This window comes from Seriola dumerili, unplaced genomic scaffold (genome assembly GCF_002260705.1).
Source record: "Seriola dumerili isolate Sdu_G_001 unplaced genomic scaffold, Sdu_1.0 BDQW01000273.1, whole genome shotgun sequence".
Classification (NCBI taxonomy): Eukaryota; Metazoa; Chordata; class Actinopteri; order Carangiformes; family Carangidae; genus Seriola; species Seriola dumerili.
Genome location: NW_019174528.1, coordinates 1,149,577 through 1,170,052, shown reverse-complemented (window position 1 = coordinate 1,170,052; position 20,476 = coordinate 1,149,577). Strand labels below are relative to the sequence as shown.

General features: G+C 46.2%; 2 protein-coding genes across 3 annotated transcripts; both read right to left on the bottom strand.

Annotated features, from left to right (window-relative positions):
* Positions 1 to 947: 947 nt before the first annotated feature.
* Positions 948 to 7,638, bottom strand: LOC111230584. Of its 2 annotated transcripts, XM_022757367.1 has the most exons (9): positions 7,516 to 7,638; positions 5,803 to 5,905; positions 5,535 to 5,648; positions 5,351 to 5,407; positions 5,010 to 5,147; positions 3,760 to 3,807; positions 3,456 to 3,569; positions 2,690 to 2,782; positions 948 to 2,101 (listed from the first exon to the last, which is right to left on the bottom strand). In XM_022757367.1, exons 2-9 carry the CDS (start codon positions 5,899 to 5,901, stop codon positions 1,994 to 1,996), a joined length of 771 nt encoding a protein of 256 aa, XP_022613088.1. In that variant the 5' UTR covers positions 5,902 to 5,905; positions 7,516 to 7,638; the 3' UTR covers positions 948 to 1,993. The 2 variants fall into 2 exon arrangements, with proteins under 2 accessions (XP_022613088.1, XP_022613089.1); XM_022757368.1 differs by lacking the exon at positions 3,760 to 3,807.
* A 3,998-nt stretch (positions 7,639 to 11,636) lies between these two features.
* On the bottom strand, positions 11,637 to 20,476 carry LOC111230577 (semaphorin-4A-like). Its single transcript, XM_022757358.1, has 14 exons — positions 20,289 to 20,476; positions 19,571 to 19,731; positions 19,260 to 19,319; positions 19,059 to 19,157; positions 18,851 to 18,944; positions 17,937 to 18,059; positions 17,327 to 17,454; positions 16,501 to 16,682; positions 16,034 to 16,178; positions 15,603 to 15,789; positions 15,038 to 15,153; positions 14,718 to 14,881; positions 14,185 to 14,279; positions 11,637 to 13,347 (listed from the first exon to the last, which is right to left on the bottom strand). The coding sequence occupies exons 1-14, from the start codon at positions 20,383 to 20,385 to the stop codon at positions 12,515 to 12,517; spliced, it is 2,484 nt and encodes an 827-aa protein (XP_022613079.1). The 5' UTR covers positions 20,386 to 20,476; the 3' UTR covers positions 11,637 to 12,514.

Here is a 20,476-nt window from a genome sequence, read left to right as displayed (position 1 = left end):
TGTACATATATTTCATACATGGAAATTCAACACATACATACATATATTTGTGTATGGGCATTCCTGAATGTACATTGAGATTTTATGTGTTAGTAGAGGTTGTTGCGTCCCGACCAATGTTGAGACCAAACTCATGCCCTTGTTTAGCACTATATGAATGAATGATTTCTTAATTTTCACTTTAAAAACACTCAATCATTTTGTTAGAGTGTATCCCATAATACTCAGAGTCCCTCTGGTCATTGACCTGCAGGTTTGTGTCTCCACTCTGTCAGACTGCTGTTCTTTGCTGCCTCCTGCTGTCAGGAGCTGAAGGCTGCAGATCCACCACAATTTCACATGATCTCTCCTCTGGAAACAGGACTCTGTTCCAGACATCAGGGGTCAGAGTTACACACAGTTACGTTTCAGCTGACTTATAAACATGTGCATCCGCCTGGTTCTGTTTCATAAATGTCATTCATTGTGGAACTGGGCGCATGTGCACGAGACGAAACGATCAGTTGGTTAAACTTTGTGGGAGAAAAATGCATTGATTTTAGATGTAGATGTTTCTGTTGAGAAATTATATATGTAGTCTGATGTTCATTGTATACTGTATTGATGGTAACTGTGTATCTATATAGCCTCATTGTCAGTGTGTCATATCATGTACGTTTTTAGATGCTCCCAGCTAAGGAAAGGGTCTGTGAGTGCGTAAAAAATAGTAAAACCTTTGGGGAAACAGGAAACTAAGAACCCAACAATAATGGGGAGATACTAAATCTAAGTTCTTAGATCATTGTGCACACCAGGTGAGGGATTCATTCAGATGAATCCCTCACCTGGTTTATAGAAACACACGTCCTGTAACGCCGCTGTGTTGGAAATAATGATCACCTCAGGAAATTACTGTGTGTATACAAGAAAAACACAACTATTGTTCTTTTTCATTAGTGCAGCAGGAACTTTATTTACACTGATTAAAATGTTCATACATTCATTTTCATCATGCCATCCTGTGGTTTCCACAAACACTAACAAGCCAGTGCAGGAAAACAAAGAGACAAAGTAACTGTGGCCTGAAATACTGACATCAGGAGTAACAGTGTTTTTCTTACAGCTATGACAAACTACAAGCACTACAGTCATCTCTCTAACTGCTCTGGTATGTTTTCAACGTCCAGCACATTTCTGAGAAATAACTAAGCAGGTGTTAAATGATTATAGCTGGAAGGGGGCAGGCTCATAATAAGTAATTTAATAGTATATATCATCATAATAAATTCATTTTCATTTAATATTTGAGGATAATATGAGTGATTATGGGCCTGTTATTCAAAGGTCAGCTCTTACTGACTTTTCCATAGCGAATATTAATATTGTAATAATACAATAATTACCTCTGTCTCCAGAACAGGTGGTAAACAAATCCACGTCATTGTGTTTTATAGAAGAAAACAGGTCTGAGACATTAGAGCCAACAGTGGATGGACAGTAAAACTCTGTCATCAGTGAACTGTGAAGTGACATTAAGACAAACTCAACAAGAAGTTTTCTAACGGAGCAACAACAACATCTTATTTCAAGTCAAATATGTTTTAAGAAAGGCAGACCTGTACCGGGTTACATATTAAATCTACCTTCAGTCTAATTAACACAAAGTGTGCACACGCTGTTGGTGAAGTGAGTAGCTGCTACACACTCTTTGTTTCCCCTCGCTGTCTCTGTTATTATTTCTCTGTTATCTTAGTATCTGTAGAATAAATCAACATTACTAATAACACTGATCCAAGTCAGAACCACGACACAGTGTGCTGTGGGTCCAGCCGAGCTAACACTGATGCTGTGTTCATGTCATGCCAGAAGAGAGAGGACAGGACAACGACAACCTGTTGAATCTGTGTCGTCACCCAAGTCACATGACTCATCGAGGTGAACGGGAGATAACTCCGCCCGTGTCCGCGCTGCGTCTGACATGACATGACACCACAGGGAGCAGTGCGTGCTGAGTTCAGGGCTCCGTGGTCACCGCCTCGATCGGCTCCACCTGGGGTTCAGTGGGTGGGGTGGAGATGTCCTCCATCTGCTCTGAGTCTGGTTCAGTCACCACCACAGCCACCTGCCGACAGAGAAGACCAGGGTGTGGTCAGACCAATCACCACCCCCCCCTCTCTATTCACTGGGCACCACTTTACAATAACACTACCCTTATAAAGGATAAATAAATAGTTTACAATAGGTTATTAATTTGGTTGTTAACACTTTATAAATCATGAATAAACAATTATAAACAAGCTATAACCCAGTTTTCATACATTGATGCAGCTCACTATTTGGCAAGATCAAGTTGCTTATTACTTATTAATCTTACTAATGAGTTATAAGTGGTAAAAAAAGAGCCTTACAGTAAAGTGTGAAACACATCACCATTTATTAATGAGTTACTATTATTTATAACTGGTGACTCATTAATAAATGACCAGTTATAAATTGTTAGTAACTTAACAAACGTGATGAAGCAGCGGGTGCAGTTCTCTAACATCACGTTGTGTTGTGTAATATTATGTTTTGTAAGTTTATTAAATAAAAAAATAAATAAAAATAAAAAAACTAAACAACAACAAAAAAAAAAAAACATTCATAAATCCTTTATGTTATTGTAAAGTGGTACCATTCACTGTGGTATAATCATGGAGGGAACAGCTACCTGAGTTGGCTCAGCTGCAGCTGGAGCAGCCGGCACAGCAGCTGGAACAGGTGGGGGCCGACTCTGTGGATAGACAGGCCTCTGGCTGGGAGTCTGCAGGACACACACAGTGACATGAATATAATGTAATACATGTGTGAATCATCAACACTATGATCTTTATTAAAAGATCCATAATTTATCATAGTTTTACTTGAAGAGTTGATCCATTAGAAGATTTATGATATATGAGCCTCTCTTCTGATTGGCTGACTGTTTTCTGAGTGATCCAATAAAAATATAGCAGATTTCAGGTAAAAACACTCAGAGAAACCAAATCCTGCAAGGTTTGGATGGTGGGTCCAGGTGGGCGGGGCTTGGTGACTGCTTTGTTGTGACATCACAAAGTTCCAGAAGTCCTGACGGCTGGTTTTAAGGCTCAGTTTCTGAATACAGGCTGTGTGCATTTCTCTGTGGACTGAGGCTTTGATACTTTCACAGTATTAATATAGAAGCTAGAGCTGATCTATAATCACACTACACATGGACACAGACCTTTACACTGGAGGAGCTTTAAATTCATGTGTTTCCAGTAGTAAAACAAACTAAATGATGCTCAGTCTGGACTGTAGAAACTATAATTTATCTGGGTTAAATCAACTCAAATGTCCCTGATAAGATTTTTAACTTTTAATTTATTGAATTGACCTCAGCTGACCTACCCCGTTCACCACTGTGTCCTGGAGCTTTCTGCCCCCTACAGGTCAAATATCACCTGGTTTCTCACCTGGCTTCCACCAGCAGCGAGGACACTGAGTCCGAACAGCATGGCAGTGATACAGATCAACAGCTCCAGCACCATGAAGATCACCAGGGTCCCCAGGATCCCGTCAATCAACAGCTGAGCAGAGAGACCCAGGAACACACAGAGTTCGGTCAGAAAACAAGGAAGTGCGTTTCAGACTGTGACACACACAAATTCCAGAAATGTGAAAGTCTCAGGACACGTCTGTCTTCTACATGCAGCGTACAGGACATAACAACAACAGGATCTGACCAAAGTATGAGTTGAACAGTAGTCTGTCACTTACTTTACACTTTTGCTCGATCAGCCCGGTGCATTTCCTGAAACAATGTTGCTGCAGTGGACAGTAAAGACAGAGAAACATGGAGTCTGTTCTTTCACAACATGTAGTGTCGACTATGAATTCATGTGATTGTAAACGCACAGTCATACATCAGTGACGCTCCATCACCTGCCTCCTCTGCTGCACCAACAACACCTCCATGTGTGGATCCAATCACAGATTAAAGATTGTTTAAATCAGTTTGTGCAGATTCATAATGTGGGTCAAGAATGTATCAACAGCTCCGTCATTAACCACTGAGAGTTTTAAATTCTCTGTAGAGCTGCAGCTGTGATCAAAAAGCCTCTGTACAGAAAAGTCCAGTGATTATGACATCATCAACATGTTGAAACCTGGGGCCATATTCATAAAACATCATATTCTTCAGAAGCACGAGGCATTCACTACAGAAAAAACAATTCTGCTCTGTTTTTCTCAATTAACTTGATTAATTAATTATCTCAGAATTCTGAGATAATTATCTCGTTAATTCAGAAAAACTGAATTTTTTTTAGAGAACAGTTTTCTTAAAAAAATAAAAATAAAATTATTTTTTTTAATGTTTTCTTTTTTTAAGGATTTAAAAAGAAAACTTTTTTCAGAATTCTGAGATAATTATCTTTCAGAAATTGATTGATTGATTGATTGATTGAATGATTGAATGATTGATTGATTGCATTAAATGTCTGATTCCTTCATGTCTGAATGTGCAAATGAAGTAGAGGCCTGGGAGCCGTTCACCAGCACAGACAGGCTGTTTACAGTGGGGATCCTTTGCTCTGGGGCCCAGGCAAAGAGCCACATTGAAGATCCCCCATCCTCACTGCAAACTGTGTTAATATAAACTTCTAATAGGCTGAATATCCAGAAGCTGTCAACTCATCATGGTGACCATCAAACACTTTGGTTTGAACATGTGAATAAAAAGTTTAAACTTGTTTCTAGTTTGATTAAAACAAGATTTTCTGTCCTGCCAACATTGTTTCAGTCTTGCACCAGGCAAGACTCCTACGTGTGGATCCTGATCGCTGAACTGAACGTGTTTTGTGATGTAGTTTAGCTCAGATTCAGTTACAGTGACTGTTGCAGGCTGAAGTGAGTGACGTGTTTCAGGTGTAAACATGAGCAGCTCCAGGACCAGCTGCTACGTGTCAATGTGACGGACTGAGTGCGGCGGCGCTCTGGCCTCTCTGTGTGGGGTTTAAACACCGTACCACGGCGTGCAGCTCCAGCCTGCGGCAGTGTTCACAGTGGTACGAGTCCTGGCGGTACGGGAGGTGTTTGGACATCAGACCCAGGGCGGCGGTGGCGAACGCAGCGCTGATGAGGTGCAGCACGAGGACGCATTTCACCTGCGATGGACAACAGCAGCGAGGACGTACAGTCATGTCAACACACAGTCCAACAGAGACACACACACACACCTGTCTGTCTCTCTGTCTCTTTCTCTGTCTGTCTCTGTCTCTCAGTCTGCCTGTCTGTCTGTCTGTCTGTCTGTCTCTCAGTCTGCCTGTCTGTCTCTCTGTCTGGTTAGCTCTGTAGAAGCGAGACTCACCCAGAACAGAGTAGGTCTCCTCCCACTGTGGACCAGCACCGAACCAGACAGGGTCACCTGGTGGGTCACAGCACAGCTCAGTTAGACACAGCATGTGGAGGAAATTCAGGTCCATCAGTTCTGTCTGAAGGTACAAAGAGACGCTGAGACGCGCCTGAATCAGGATCCATCAAAACCGACTGACCTGTATGACGACGATCAGGAAGAGGGCCACGTCCCCCGTGAAGTGGACCTCGTGGATCTGCAGCACAGAGGCGCTCAGACAAAGGATCAAAGCCCCAATAACAATCTGGATTGCCTGTGATGGGGGTGGAGGAGAGGTGATCAGCACATCTGCTTCTACAGATACACTCCAGATATGGTAAACAGAGCGTTAGGACGTGTATCCCTTTCAATCAGAAACCTTCATCTATATGTGAGGGACACAGGTACATGCTATGTGGTGTGTTTACCCCCAGAGTCTTGGGCTCCATCTTGAGGTGGGACTGCAGTTGGCCCGGGGAGAGGGTCCCCCTCTCCACAGGCATGGGGTCTTTATCATCATGAGCCATCCTGCTGCAGATGGAGAAACAACAGTTTCAAGAGGGCAACGTCTGGACAGGACTGAGTGAACACACAAGAACAAGAACAAATAAACACACACGGACAAAATAACACATCAATGCATTTTAATGAGATGTTGTGAATATCCATAAATAATCATGGGTAAAAGTGAATAACCCTCACTGAAGAAGACTGTGAGACGCAGCTGACAGCTCAGGGAAACAGTTTACAGTTTACCCCAGTCATAAATGTGTGTAACTTCACATTCTTAATGTTTCACAAGTCACACAACTTTGTGATTAACAGACACAAACAAGATGGCTGCTGCCCCGTCACTGCAGCGGATAACTGCAGATTTCAGGGAAATCTTTCAAATGAGCATGAAAACACTAAACAAACACAAATCCACCTTGGGTATTACTCTTTCCATAAAACACGTTAGGAAAATTCAAGATGTCTGCCAATTCCAAGATGGCCGACATTTTTGGCAAGGAAATGCCATTTTTTTGTAATAAGTCTACCATCACACTACGAGCAAACTAGTTAGCTTATATCAGCTAAAGCGCAAATAGAGGTAACTGAAGTCCAAGTTTTAAGGTAAAGTGATTTAAGGATTTACCTTTCAAATGTCAAAAGGTGTAATTCAGTTGACAGTTCACTGGGTTTGTTTGTTAACTTGTTAGCTTGCTCGCCGGCTAGCCCAGCGCGCTAGCGAGTTAGCATATCTAGCTAGCGTGCTAATGTTGGCTACTAATGCTGACTTAAGAGTTGAATAAAGTACAGAACTTTTGGTTCATCATTCATAATAAATGAATATAACAATAACAATTACACTGTTTTGTGCCTATTTTTTTCACATCATTAAAAAATAGTAAAAAAAAATAAAGCAATTAAAAAAATTAAAGAGTTGCGACTTTGACGTCCTTAAAGTCAAAATTACAAAATCGTTGCCCCGTGGGTAAAATACGTGTTTCATATGACTGAAATGGCGGCCATCTTGGAAAATGATTTAGAAATTTAGAAATTTCAAGTGGCTAATCGGATTCTTCAAATTAATGGCCCCAGAGGTATAAACATACCAATTTAGCTGCTTGTATCCACATTTAAATTGAAGCCAATGCTCTGAACACAGTGTTAGCTAAGTTAGCATCTGTCCAGTTGTCCTGATGTGTTCTCTCTCCTCTGTCCGGGCCACAGCTGCAGGATCCGGTTCAGAAACAACCTTGAGCCAAGGACTTCAGCTGCTACAGGAGGCTGCTACAGCACAGAACTGCCTCCCCTCTCATTTTCATCATGGGCTGTTCAACAGTCAAATATTCAACTAAAGACATTACATCCGACATGTGATGACAGCAGCCACGAGCCCAATGAGCTCAGTGCAGAGACATGGAGAGGAGCATTCAGTCCTCTGCAGCAGAGACCCGCAGTGGGGCCTGGCTCAGCCCCAGGAGTTGACACCACATAAGAAGTCAGTATGAAATGTCCCACGCGGCTTTGATGGACAAACAGTGACAGTGTAAGAACCCCCACCCCAGATGAACTGACGCTTCGCTGTTTTAAGTGTCCTGTCCCAGCCCACCTGTCCCGGTCTGTGCTGCGGGACAACATGCAGGTGATCTTACCTCGGCGGCGGTGCAGCTTTGTCTCTCCGTGTCTTCTCTGTCCCGCTCAGCTGATCGTGCCTTCAGTGTGTGTGTGTGTGTGTGTGTGTGTCCGCTCTGCAGGCTGCAGCAGGGTGTGTTCAGGAGCCGCTCTCACTGCAGCAAACTGATGCTGCGACTTTCTGGAGCAGAGTTTAGCACAGAGAGCTGAGTGATGTGATGCAGCGCACAGGCATGACTGCAGGCTGCTGCAGGCTGAGCTCCCGTTACATAACACTGTACCTCCACAGAAAGTCTTAACACACAGTGATGCTTCATACAAGAGAGGACTGTGGTCTGTCCCAGGGAGGACGGAGGGGACAAGGCTGGACATAATGTGTCTTTATGTCCTAATCACAGATTTTAACACGTCACTTTGATCCAAACTGTTCATGTGTCTTTGATCATTAATGACTTAAAGACACCAGTTTAATCCTTCTCCTTCACATGAACAGATGATGTCACTTAAATAAACTATATTAAAGGGAGACTTTTAGAATTTGTCCTCTATGATGCCCCCTACTGGTGATGGTGGAGACAACATGACAGTTTGATTTTATTTTTATTTTCTGTCTCTGGGGGTTTTACAGCCGTCTCTGTCCTTTGACCCTGGACAGCAGAGGACACGTCCCTCCGTCAGGACGGACAGACATGGGTCTGCAGCAACTGGTGCTCTAAGCAAAATGATGTTACACGACCAGAGCAGCAAATAAAGATCTTTATGCAATTTGGTCAAAGATAAACACGATCATATATATATAATGGAGGAATGGGGTAGAAATGCAATGCTGAGGTCATTGACCTCTCAAGGTCACCAGAGGTCAGATAAACACAAACCTCAGGGTGTGAAGATTATCTGCTGAAACTTTCACACTTTAGTCATAACATGCAGTTGTTCTGCCGACCTGCCTCACTACCAGTCAGGATGATGCAACACTACAGGCAGGTCTCATTATATGCATCTATTTTATTCCTGCTTTCTGCCTAATGTTAGAAATAAAATGATAAACAGGATCTCTGACATGTCACTGTCCTGACACCTTTACCCTCACAGTCATTACAGTCAGAAGTTTTCCTCCTCTCAGCGCAGAAGAACATGCGTCTGCTGGTGCTGAGGGAGAAATCTGAGAATAAATAGTCACAAGTTTTCAAGAAATGTGTTTTTACATTTACCAGCACTAGATACACATGTAGTGTGTCTGTAATATACGTCACATATGAACACGTCAAAGGAAAGTGAACTTATTGAGTTACACTGAACCCTGACCCAGACTGCGACATCACTCTAACCTGTTACCAGAAATATTCCTGTTATAATCTTCATGAAAATAACGTGTCAGTGAGCTGACGTGTTACAGTTCAGGAACACAAGATGGCGCCAGAAGACAAGCAGCTCCTCTCCGGCTGCGTCAGCCTGACTCAGAGAGGAGAGGAGCCTCTGAGCTGCTGCGCAGTGTTTCAGGATAGTGGAGGTGCTGATCGCTGTGTTTGTACCTGTAGGAGGAGCTGCACCTGCAGTCTGCACACTGCCCCACACTGAGGTCACATGGTCTCAGCAGGCCACAGGGACTGGCCTGGTTCCTGGTTTTGGATTTGATGGACATGCAGTGCCCCACCCCCCCTCTCCAGTCTGTTTTTGATTCCTTACAGGTGGGGGAGGGGGGAGGGGGAGGGAGGGGGTGTCATAATAACAATAGGCCTATCTTTTCAGCCAGAACCCTCTTACTGAGCTCTGTGTGCTGACCCAGCAGTCAGCAGCTCCTCTGTTGTGACAGCTGTGCTCAGCGTCATGTTGTGGAACTCAGATCCAGACTCTGATAATTGATTACCGATCAGTTTCCATATTGATTTTAAAACTCTGTGACTTGTTTCACGCTCACAGCTTACGAACCAGTTCGGCCTCTCAGGTCTCATGACACAAGTCTGTTGTCCCAAAGTGCAGGACCAGAACCTCGGGCGAGGAGGCGTTCAGCTTTAATGCTCCGAGCCGATGGAACCGTCTCCATGACAACCTGAGAGCAGCAGGAAGTGTTGACATTTTTAACCTTAACCCCTAACTCAACAGACCTCTTCAGCCTGGCTTTTCAATAAATATTTTAGCTATTTGTCACTTTATTTATTTACTTACTTTATTATGATTATGTTCTAAATTGTATTTTATTCTATTTTACCTATTCTTTAATTATTGTAGTTTGTTTTATTTTATAAGTTCTATTACAATTGTTTTTCTTCTTTTTTAAACTTTTTATTGTCACTTGATTTGTCCTTTTCTTTTTAGCTCATCAGTCTGTGAAGCTCTTTGAACTGCACTGACCTGAATGAAAAGTATCATACAAATAAAGATTAGATCATGGTGGAGGTCTTTACTCCAACCAGGACCTGATCCTGTGTCACTGATGACTTCATATTCTTGTGGGACCGACAGTTCCTCTTCTTCTGCCTCAGTAAAGTTTAACTGTGAATTATTACAATGGAGACATGTTAGGTTTCCTCAGCGAACATGTGGTGACAGAAACAGCTGGATGGACGGAGAGAACTACATCATCACACATTTTAAAGGACCGGCTCGACATCGGGAGGAAATCCTCGTGTCGTAACGACAGACCGGTGAGAAGATAAAGTCCCAGTTTCGTGTCTCTTACATGTGAAAGTTGTAGTTTTATTTCTTTGGCTGCTTTCTGAGAGGACACACAGTTTTCTAAGATCAGTGCGGCTCGTACACCCTGAGTCCAGCTACCAAACACTCAGGATGTTTGTTTTCCTCTTCACATCCACAGCAGCCTCCTGCTGGTTTGTCTGGTGTGAACAGGGGCCAGTTTCATGTCAGACTGGTCCGAGATGTCGGTCCAGTCTGATGCAAGTCTGACCATTTCACAAAAATAAAGACCGACGCCTTTTAAGCCAAAAACATTAGAAACCTTACCCTGAGGCTAACTCAGGCCTAAGACCAATGTTACCATGGTAACAATCAATGACACCTGACCAGCGGCACCCAACAACAAAAAACAGGAAAACATGGATCATAATTTGGAGTTTGCCGACATCGTTAAAGAGAGAGCAGCAAGGTTTTTATTTAAAATCCGTTTTGTCTTTTTATTGTTTCAATAAAACGTCTTTGTAACTGTAGATTTCTTCCTAAAGACAAACACGTTCTGCTGAGGGTAAACGGGGCTGTTCCTCGGGCTTAATTTACCCAGAATTCATTTAGCCACAGTCTGGTTTAAAATAGTCCAGAACTAAACTGATTTGTGCAACAGATGAATTCAGAGTCCGTCTGAAGTCTGTTTGTTGTAAGACACAGACAGAGTTCTGGACACATCGACCCACAACCTGAATCAGCAACAAGCTAATTTCCCAAATGTTGGACTGTCTCTTTAAGTGTCTCGACATGAGCTGCAGCTGTTTCAGCTGAACCGATTTTTTAAAGAGGAGTCAAACACCATGTGACACAGAGCTGAGAGGAAACCCTCAGTCCAACAGAGACCTGCCTTCAATCCCACAGTCACTGTCTTCAACCCTGGCCCGGCAGGAGGCGGGGCTTCGTGACATCAGCTCCAGACACCTGGACCTAACATCTGATTTATCTATCAGAGGATCAACACACCTTCAAAGGACCACACCAGGTTTCTGTCTCATTAAATCATGGCTGATCTGTTATCGCTTCAAAGAGGAAAATCAGCTTAGTTTCATCATCAGAGTGACGTCGTTAAAAAATACACATCGAAGAAGACGACAAATATTAACAACATCTTTACTCACAGAGCATCAGTCAAACATCTGTCCTCACATGTTCTCAGTTAACGTAACAGATGTTCTAACAGTGACGTTCTAACAGTGACATTTTAATAGTGATGTTCTCAAAGTGACGTTCTAACTTCTACGTTCTAACAGTGAGCAGCTCTGTCGACCTTAGACGTGACGGACTGAAGGTGAGACGTCTCTCAAACACAGTGAGACGAGCAGCTAGTTTTATCAGTCAGTGACTGACTGACTGACTGACTGTTGTAACTTTGATGACAGTCAGTCAGTCACACAGTCAGTCACACAGTCAGTCAGTCAGTCAGTCACACAGTCAGTCAGTCAGTCAGTCACACAGTCAGTCACACAGTCAGTCAGTGAGTCAGTCAGTCAGTCACACAGTCAGTCACACAGTCAGTCAGTCAGTCAGTCAGTCTATGTTCTATTGGTGAAGTGTTAGTGTGAGGATCCAGGTTCTGATCAGAGGATCTGGTAGAAAACATGATGAGTTCTTTAGTTCAGGACGTTCGGCCTCACAGTGACGCACGTGATAAAGACAGAAACACAAAGAAAATCTAAACCTGGTGCTGATGGTAAACCCGGGTTCAATCTGTTCAGTTTCTCAGCATCAGATCCAATCAGCTGCAGCGTCACTAACTGACTAACGAAGAGGCTGACGATTGGATGAAGACTTCAGTGAAGAGTGGAGTGTTGCATCGCCCGGCCGCCTCCTCGCTGCTCCGACAGGAAATGAGGGAACTGAGACTTCCTTCATCGTGGTGGACCAGATCCATGTCTGGGCCCCCAGGAGACGTGAAATAAGGCAAATGTGACGCGCCCGGCTTCCTGTCGGGGACAACTTCCCTCCAACGTGTGTTTGGCAGAATATATATTCTCACGCCGCTAAAGAGCGAGGAGACACATCTACAACCCGACAGCTCTGCTCAGGATGAACTCTTGAAAAATGACCCCGTAACAACAGGTGTGGAACTGTGGCATCAAAACACTGACTATTCTATAAAAACACTGACAGAACCAGGTGAACCGGATCAGCTCGTGTTCCGGCCTCAGAACCGCAGAACACCGTCTCTCAGCCTATTAGATCCAAATGTGGCCGGTCAGGATCACAGGAGTCCAACAGAACCTCTGGGCTGACTGACAGTCTCCATGATGACTCTGGTACCTGGGGGCCCCCCCCTCTCACCTCCGCTCTCATCTGTCACAGTTGAATGTGTGGGACCGTTCAGATGGGGGTGTTGGGTAAATGCCCATTGGAGCCTGTGAGGGCCCCGTTGCGGCCGAAGCCACTGGCCTGTCCGCCGTGTGGACTTTGTCCGTTGCGTTTACTCAGAAACTGGTTCCCCCTGGGGGCCTCCTGCTCCACAGGGGTCCTTCTGTCAGAGTCTCGGGTTGGCGTTCCTGCCTGCGGGACCGTCTGGCGGCGGCAGCGCTGTCTGACCACGTACAGGAGGATGGTGATCAGTAAACTGAGGCACAGCACCAGCAGAACCGACACCACCACCAGCTCCTTCAGATAGCTGGGCCCCGGGGCCGACTGCAGCGGCTCCCCGTCCCGAGGGGCCGCGTCTTTCGGTCTGGACTCCAGTGTCCACAGGGTGAAGTTCCTGTCCAGCTGTCTGGTGATGACCTGAGGGTCCCTGCTGGACAGCGTGGGCTCGGTCTCTCCTCGTCTCGTGTCTTTTCTTTTCGGCCCCACAGAGGTGTGCGGCCCGGGTCCGGGCCTGGCCTCAGCCTGGGTGGTGGGGACGGGGCGTGTCTGAGGCCGGGTGTTGCTGGTCGTGGTTTGAGCCACGGGGCTGCTCTTCTGTTTGACGTGGTAGATGGCCATAGGCTGCTGGTAGCCGTTCTCAGTGGACAGGCACAGGTAGTGGCCCAGGGTGGCGGGGGTGGCCACGAAGCTCAGACTCCCGTCTCCCAGGTGCAGGTACAGGTCTGAGGACAGCCGGCTGTTGGGACGCTCCCACAGCTGCCGGGACAGCCGGGACGCCGCGGGACACTGCAGCCGCACCACTTCATTCAGAGACACTGACACCAGCTCACCTGCAGGACAAGAGGCTGACATACAGATTACACCTCACCAAAACCTGAATACACCTGGACCCCCCCCCCCTCCCCTCTGCAGAGCGTCATCAGGTATCAGCAGCGATCTACACCTGTCTATGTGTTAGAGACACTAAAGACACTAATGCTCTTCACTGGCTCATTACACACTCCACACTGTGACTCTCATCTGACATGTTCAGTACCGGACACTGTGCCGTATCCGGTACTGAACGGGACCCGGGGGGTTCCTTCTTTAAAAAGCAGAGTATCGATAAACTCTGACGTCATCGGTTCTGCTCTCAGCGGTTGAGAAATTAAGAAAATAGATTTCCTGTTTATCATTGCAACATAAAACATTTAATTTCTGTGGACTTTTGTCTATGAATGATGCATTTTCACTGTTCCTAATCCTAGATCTCTCTCTCTCTCTCTCTCTCTCTCTCTGCACAGTTAATCAAGTGCATATGAGAAAATAATGACGTTAATTCTGTTCTTAATTTCTTTTTAATCTCCTACAAAACTACAAACAGAACCGTTAAAGTACCAGGTTGATAAAAGTAGTGAACGGTGACGCAGGGTTTTCTCAGTCCCGCTCCTGAGGACCCGAGCCCCGCTTCGTCAGGTGAGTTCAGGTGTGCCAACACCTGATGTAGCCAGTCAGGAGCAGGCTTGGGGTCATGGGGAACAGAACAACGCCTCTCTCCACTGAGATGCTTGTTTCACATCTGAGTCTTAATCCTTTAAAACAACGTGTCAACGGATCGTCGTCAGAAAACGTCACGCTCACGTCGTGTATGTGGAGTATGTGACCAGCCTCAAAGCGCAGCAGCTGCGTTCAGGGACACTTACCTGCAGGCAGACTGTTGGGTCCAAACCGGGCTCTGTGTGTCAGCGTCACGCTGTAGCACGCCTCCTCCACGTTCCCTCTGTCCACGTCCTGAGCTCTGAGGAGGGAAGACCACAGTCACCTGATACAGCTGTCACAGACCATCGTCTTCTCACAGTTTCCTGTTTCTTTACTGCTGTCTGCGGCAGGTCGGCCCGGTCCCGTGTCTCCAACCAGCAGTACTCAGTGACGATCTCACAGTTACCGACCTGGTCCCGTGTCTCCAACCGCACATGGAGCTTGGCCGGTTTCAGTTCATTGAGGTCAGAGACTGAACTAAACTACTTCAGGGAACAGTGACGTTCTCACAGTTCCTGGCTGGTCAGGGTTAACTAAAGACTTACTGAAGACTTAGTGTCTATCAGCAGGATCTATCAGTGTGTATCAGTATTGATGGTTTTGACTCACCTGCCGCACATTCAAAGCTACAGTCAGATCAGTCCGTCTCTAATCACCATCACTTCCACCCTGTCAACATAAATCCCTCAGTACTCACAGACTGCTCTGAGTGTTGGGGGTCTTCACGCAGGCTCTGCCGGCAGCGTCCCAACCACAGAAGGGGTCTCGGGCCAGAACACACTGAGCACAGGTCCAGTAAAAGGAACAGTTCGCTATGGGGACCCTGACCACGCCCTCCGATGTGCCGACATAGATCACACCCTGCAGCGGAACAGATGGAGGGAGGCACCGGTGTAAAACAAGACAAGTCAGTGGGTGGATGAGTGTCTTGATCCAGCACAGCTCCGCCCTCAACAGGAAACGGATGGACGGACCTACAAAGCTGCATCTGACACTACATGTCGTCTCAGCGTTTACCTTGGGTACGGACAGCTTCAGGCTCTTGACGGGCTGCGGCTGCTCAAACACCTGGACCTCCTCGACGATGTGGGCCCCGGTCTGCAGCAGCACCGCTTTGTGTAGGTAACCAGACTCTGAAACAAAGTCCGTACGGTTCATGTTAACACAGCTGACAGGAGCAGCAGGCGGGTTCCTCAGTCAGAGTCTCACACACAATATATCTAATGTTTTACCTCTTCAACCTCACTGATCTAAATATATCAGTGGTCGGCAACCGGCGGCCCGCGGGCCGAACCCGGCCCATCAACAGTAATATCTTTTATTTGATATGATTTTTTTAATATATAAAAGTAGATCTCCGACTGAGCAGCAACAGTTTTAGCAATTTTGCCTATAAAATAAAAGCACGAGAAAATCTGTTTATTTATTGCAGCAACGTTTTATTTAAAGCTATTGTGAGCTTTTATTCTGAAAAGTTCTGAAAGGAAGTTCCAAAGACTCTATTGCTTGACAAATCTCTGATACACTATGTGTGATAATCAGTCAGTCAGTCAGTCAGTCAGTCAGTCAGTCAGTCGGTCACCTGTCAGCAGGAACAGGACGGTGTAGTCTCTGTTGTTGGCAGCCTGGACTCTCTGGACCGTCAGGTGACTGTAGCGCTCAGCTGACACCATGGTCAGACTCCTCCCCTCCGGCCGCACGCTGTCGTCTGCCAGGAAGTTCTCTTTGACGAAGCGCAGGGCGTTGTCTGAGGCGTTGTGCAGACCGCACTACGTCAGATCAAACAGTGGTAACGTGACAAACAGCACATACGTGACAAACAGCACATACATGTTCTCAGACGGCGTCAGTCTCCTCATCTATCATCATGAAGAGAGTGAAGGAGAACTAACATCCTGCTCATGCTGCAGCCCCCTCACACAACCGTGGAGAAGAGGCAGTTTCTATGGTTACTCCATTCAACACTGAAACTCTGGAGCTTGTCAGAGTTAAAGGCAGCATCACATGACTTACCTCTCCTGGATTTGCGACCTTCTCCTGAACCCGTGTGCTCCACTGTAACGTGTCCCGGTTCAGGACTTTGTAGTTTCCAGAGAAAACTGATTTGATGTCACTCAGGCGGAACGAGCACACGGCCGAGCGTCCGGAGTTCACCGACCTGGTTTAATGACAGACAGACAGACAGACAGACAGACAGACAGACAGACAGACAGACAGACAGACAGACAGACAGACGTTAACGAGTCCACATGATGCTTCTGATCCTGCAGATCTATAAGGATGGCAGATAAAAACAGGTGTTCTGTGTCCAGGTGTCTCTTACATGTCTGACACTGTCCTGCTGATTCACAACAAGTGCTTTTCACACAGTGACAAACCTGAGCACTGTTTTGTTCTGACAGTCATTTCTCACTGTGTCTGGTTCTGTTGCTATGACAACGAGTAACGAGCTCTGTATTGAGAAACGGCTGCAGTCTCACCACTGAGAGGTGAAGATGCCGTAGAACAGAGTGTCGTCTGCAGGAGCTCCCTCTGCTGGTGGGAGGGTGTCTACGTCCTGGATCACGTTGTAGGGCAGCTCGCTGTCGGCCTGGCACAACAGCTGAGCTTTGGCAAACGTGGTCCAGCGTCGCTGCAGAGTCCGCTGGCCCCCGACGTCACTCTGACACAGGAGGATAAGACACTGAGTAACCTGCAGGTGAACTCACTGTTCTTATGATCCGCAGACAGATTTAAGGTGGACTTGAAAAACTTCCTTTAGACAATCCTTTAATCCATCCCTCCAGAAAGTCGTGATTGCAAAAAATTAGCGCAAATTCAATCAAGCCATGGGAATTTTGTGCAACTTTTCCGCGAAATTTTCACAAAATTTCCACAAATGTGACCAATCATCATAGTTTCCCGCTAGTTTAACCAAATATTGCAACTTTCATTGCAATTTTCAAGAAAAGCTGCAACAAACCTGAAAAATCCTTTAATGCACGTTAATCATGGCACAATAAATTTGATCAGCACACACACACCTTCCCTTTACTTTATCCCCATATAAATGATGCTTTACTTATGACACAGTAACTGTATGACTGCACAGGTGTACCTAATAAAGTGGATAGTGAGTGTTTATCCTCTCTAATCTTAAACGTCTGACTCAAACATATTAATATGAGAGTAACTATGTGCCTACAGGAGTAGCAATGAATGAATATTAAGAGATATGTTGATGCGAATGGATGTGGTGCAGTGTGTCGTGTACGTTCCTCCCCGTGTGCCTGTGTAGAAATAACAGAAGAAGAGTTTGACTCTTACCATGCAGATCTGAGAAACACGAGAGACGACGAACTTGTCGATGAAGTCGTACTCTCGGCCGACCTCGCTGAAGAAGAAGTAGATCTTCTCCTCATCGGGGACGAAACTGGAGCTGATGAAGGTCGGATCTGCAGCGGGAGTGTTGAGAGGACGTGTTCGAGCTCATCAGTGTTTCCTGTCATCTGAGCTCAGCGGAGGATTTCAAAGTTCATCACATTAAAGACGTGTCGCTCTTTAAAGTTAAAATCTGGAGCTTTTCACATTAAAACGTCTGAAAACAACCAGATCTACGTTCTACAGGTTGTTGAATTCCTACATCATCACAAATGTTTCCATCAACTCTCAAACCAGTCAGTCAAACAGTCAGTCAGCCAGTCAAACACTGAAACACTGTCTTTAAATGTGAAACTGCTTCATTCAGTGTTTTTAACGGTTAGAATCAGCGGGTCTGTTTGATTTCCTGACCCACTCACACTGAAGGAATCCAAACCGGGAGGAGCTTACAGTAACAGTGCTGAACACAACAACTCCCATGATCCCCCGCTATTGCATGACGTCACCCAACGGCGACTTTTGTTATTGTTTTCCGTGACGTCCATGTCGCACTCACCCTCCAGCCATCCCAGCGTGTCATCCAGCTTCAGGTCCACACGCCGTCCCTCACTGAGGTGGCGAGAGATGACGGGCCGGTTCCCCCTGTAGTCTGCCACCGTCCCGGTGTAAAGCTCTCCGTCTGAGGAACACAGGAACAGACCGGATCCCTCCTACATGAACAATCACTGGGGTCTTACATGAAAACTACAAGGTTACAGGAGCGGGACTCTGGACCGTGACGGGACAGAGGACGTCTACAGAGATGGGCTGGGCCTATGGTCATGTGACTTCAGGCCAATCGTTGTCTCAGGCTGGTGGAAAGGTTGAGGGAGTGTCCAACAGAGGACGGGGCGACAGCGTATCTGCTGTTTTATCGATATCTTAAATTAGCCTTTGATTATGTTCTGACCCGGTGGACTGACTGGCTCAAATTCTCATCCCATTCTCATAGACACGATATCTCAGTAAATCTGGCACAAACATTCACCAGGACTCAAGGATGAACTGATTAGATTTTGGGGGCCAAAGGTCAAAGGTCACGGGCGTGGTGACCTCACAAAACACAGTTTTGGCCTTGTCAATGCAATATCTCCGTAGGGCACAAACGTTCATCTAGACTCAAGGATGAACTGATTAGAATTTAGTGGCTAAAGGTCAAAGGTCAGTGTGACCTCAAAACACTTTTTTGCCATTACTCAAGACTTCACAGCAACTATAATAAAACTTCACACGCATGCTTCATATTCTCTCTGACTCTGGATAAACAGGGATGTGACGTGGAACTAGTCTGAGTGGCGGAGGGGTACGACCACGAGGAGCTGGTTCTAGTTCGCTGTATGTTTGGATTCAGCTATAAATCCTCATCAGCCCAGTTCTTCTTCACGGCCTCAGACAACATCTACTCCAGCGGCTGCAGTGTGATTGGCTTACCCACGATGATGGCGGTGTTGCGCTGGTAAGGGTCGTAGGGGCAGCGACCTCTGCCCTCATCAGGCTTCATGCTCATCGTTAATGTCTCCGAGTTCTGGACAGAAAAGAGGAAAGAGGTCTGAATAAAGATGAACGGAGAAATCAAATCTAACCGTGAGCGTCACCGTGAACAAACCAGTCGGTTCAGATGTTTGTGCAACAGACTCACGACGTAGGTGCAGCGAGGACTGAAGGCGAAGGTTCCACAGGCGTAGATGTGGGAGGAGTTCAGGAACTGCAGCACACGGATGAAGTTGGGACAGTCGGCCTACAACAACCACACAGAGACACCGCCCACTGACACAGCGTCCAGAGGAAACAGGAAGTGGTTCACTTCACTGTGTCTGCACAGGTGCATCAGATACTTTACCATTTTCTTTCCTTTCATGGAGCATTGTTCGACATCTCTGTCTGAAGGGCTCCAGTCCAGCTGAGGGAGAGAGTCACAGTCATCACATGACATCACACCTTCATCAGAGAGCCGATGGTTAAAGCCAAAACTACATCACATCACCACTTCATGACATCACCACTTCACGACATCACAGTGTTCCCACCTTCTCAGGTAAACAGGTACAAGACTTTCATACGATAGTTTATCTTGTTCTATTTCGCCTTGAACCTGCAGAGATGTCGAGAGTGACCTCAGCTCTGCAGGAGGAGTCACAGTCGCTTGCTCACCTTGTTCCTCAGGATGATGGCGTCCTCGCGGCTAACGTCCAGGGCTAACACAGCATCCCGGGCGCCGACGTACAGCATGTCTCCACCCTCGCTGAGAAGCAGAGTGGTGGTGTTGCTGACGTCGTGGCTACTGAAGCGGGTGAGATGTCTCCCGGGACTCCCTGCGGTTTCACAGCAGTTAACACTGGCATCAGGTGTCACTCAGTCACCACACACAGTTAAAGAGATGCGAGCTGCTTAATCAGGCCGTTCCTATCCCCGCACTTTAACCTACATGTACGAAAATCAGTCAGCACATAATACACGCCAAGACTTACAAAAAAGCCTCTTGCACCCATATCCTAAACCCAACTGGAAGCCATTTTGAATTTAATCTGGAATTTTGGCGCCGTTTTTGCAATTTAAGGACGTCGCACTTTAGTGACCTCCTGGAGAATATCAGGTCTAACACAGAGTGCACGGTCACGTCACTGACAAACATCGGTGCGTCTCCTCAAGGGAAAGTTTATCAGAGTCGCTAAATTAGTTTCCAGATGTTTCTATAAGAGAAACCAAACATTCACCAAACTGATCTTAACCATCTTATTTCAGGCTCCACCCACCTGGAGCTCCGCCCAGATACCCCTCTTAGTCCTTAACGAGTCAACATGCATCAGACCCCATCCCCAGGGTCGTGGTCTTCTTCTCCTCATCTTTCACTGCCTCAGTCTGTACTCACCCGAAGGGAAGGAGACTCTGGGAGTCAGTCTCGTCAGACACGGGCACAGGAGACCCACAAAGGCCACGGTGAAGGACAGCAGGCCGCGGTTCTCCATGGCAACAGGAACGATGGAGTCTGGTGATCATCAGAGTGTCAGAGACGTGGTGGGACGGTCGGTGATTGTAGCTGCAGCCACATATTCTGGT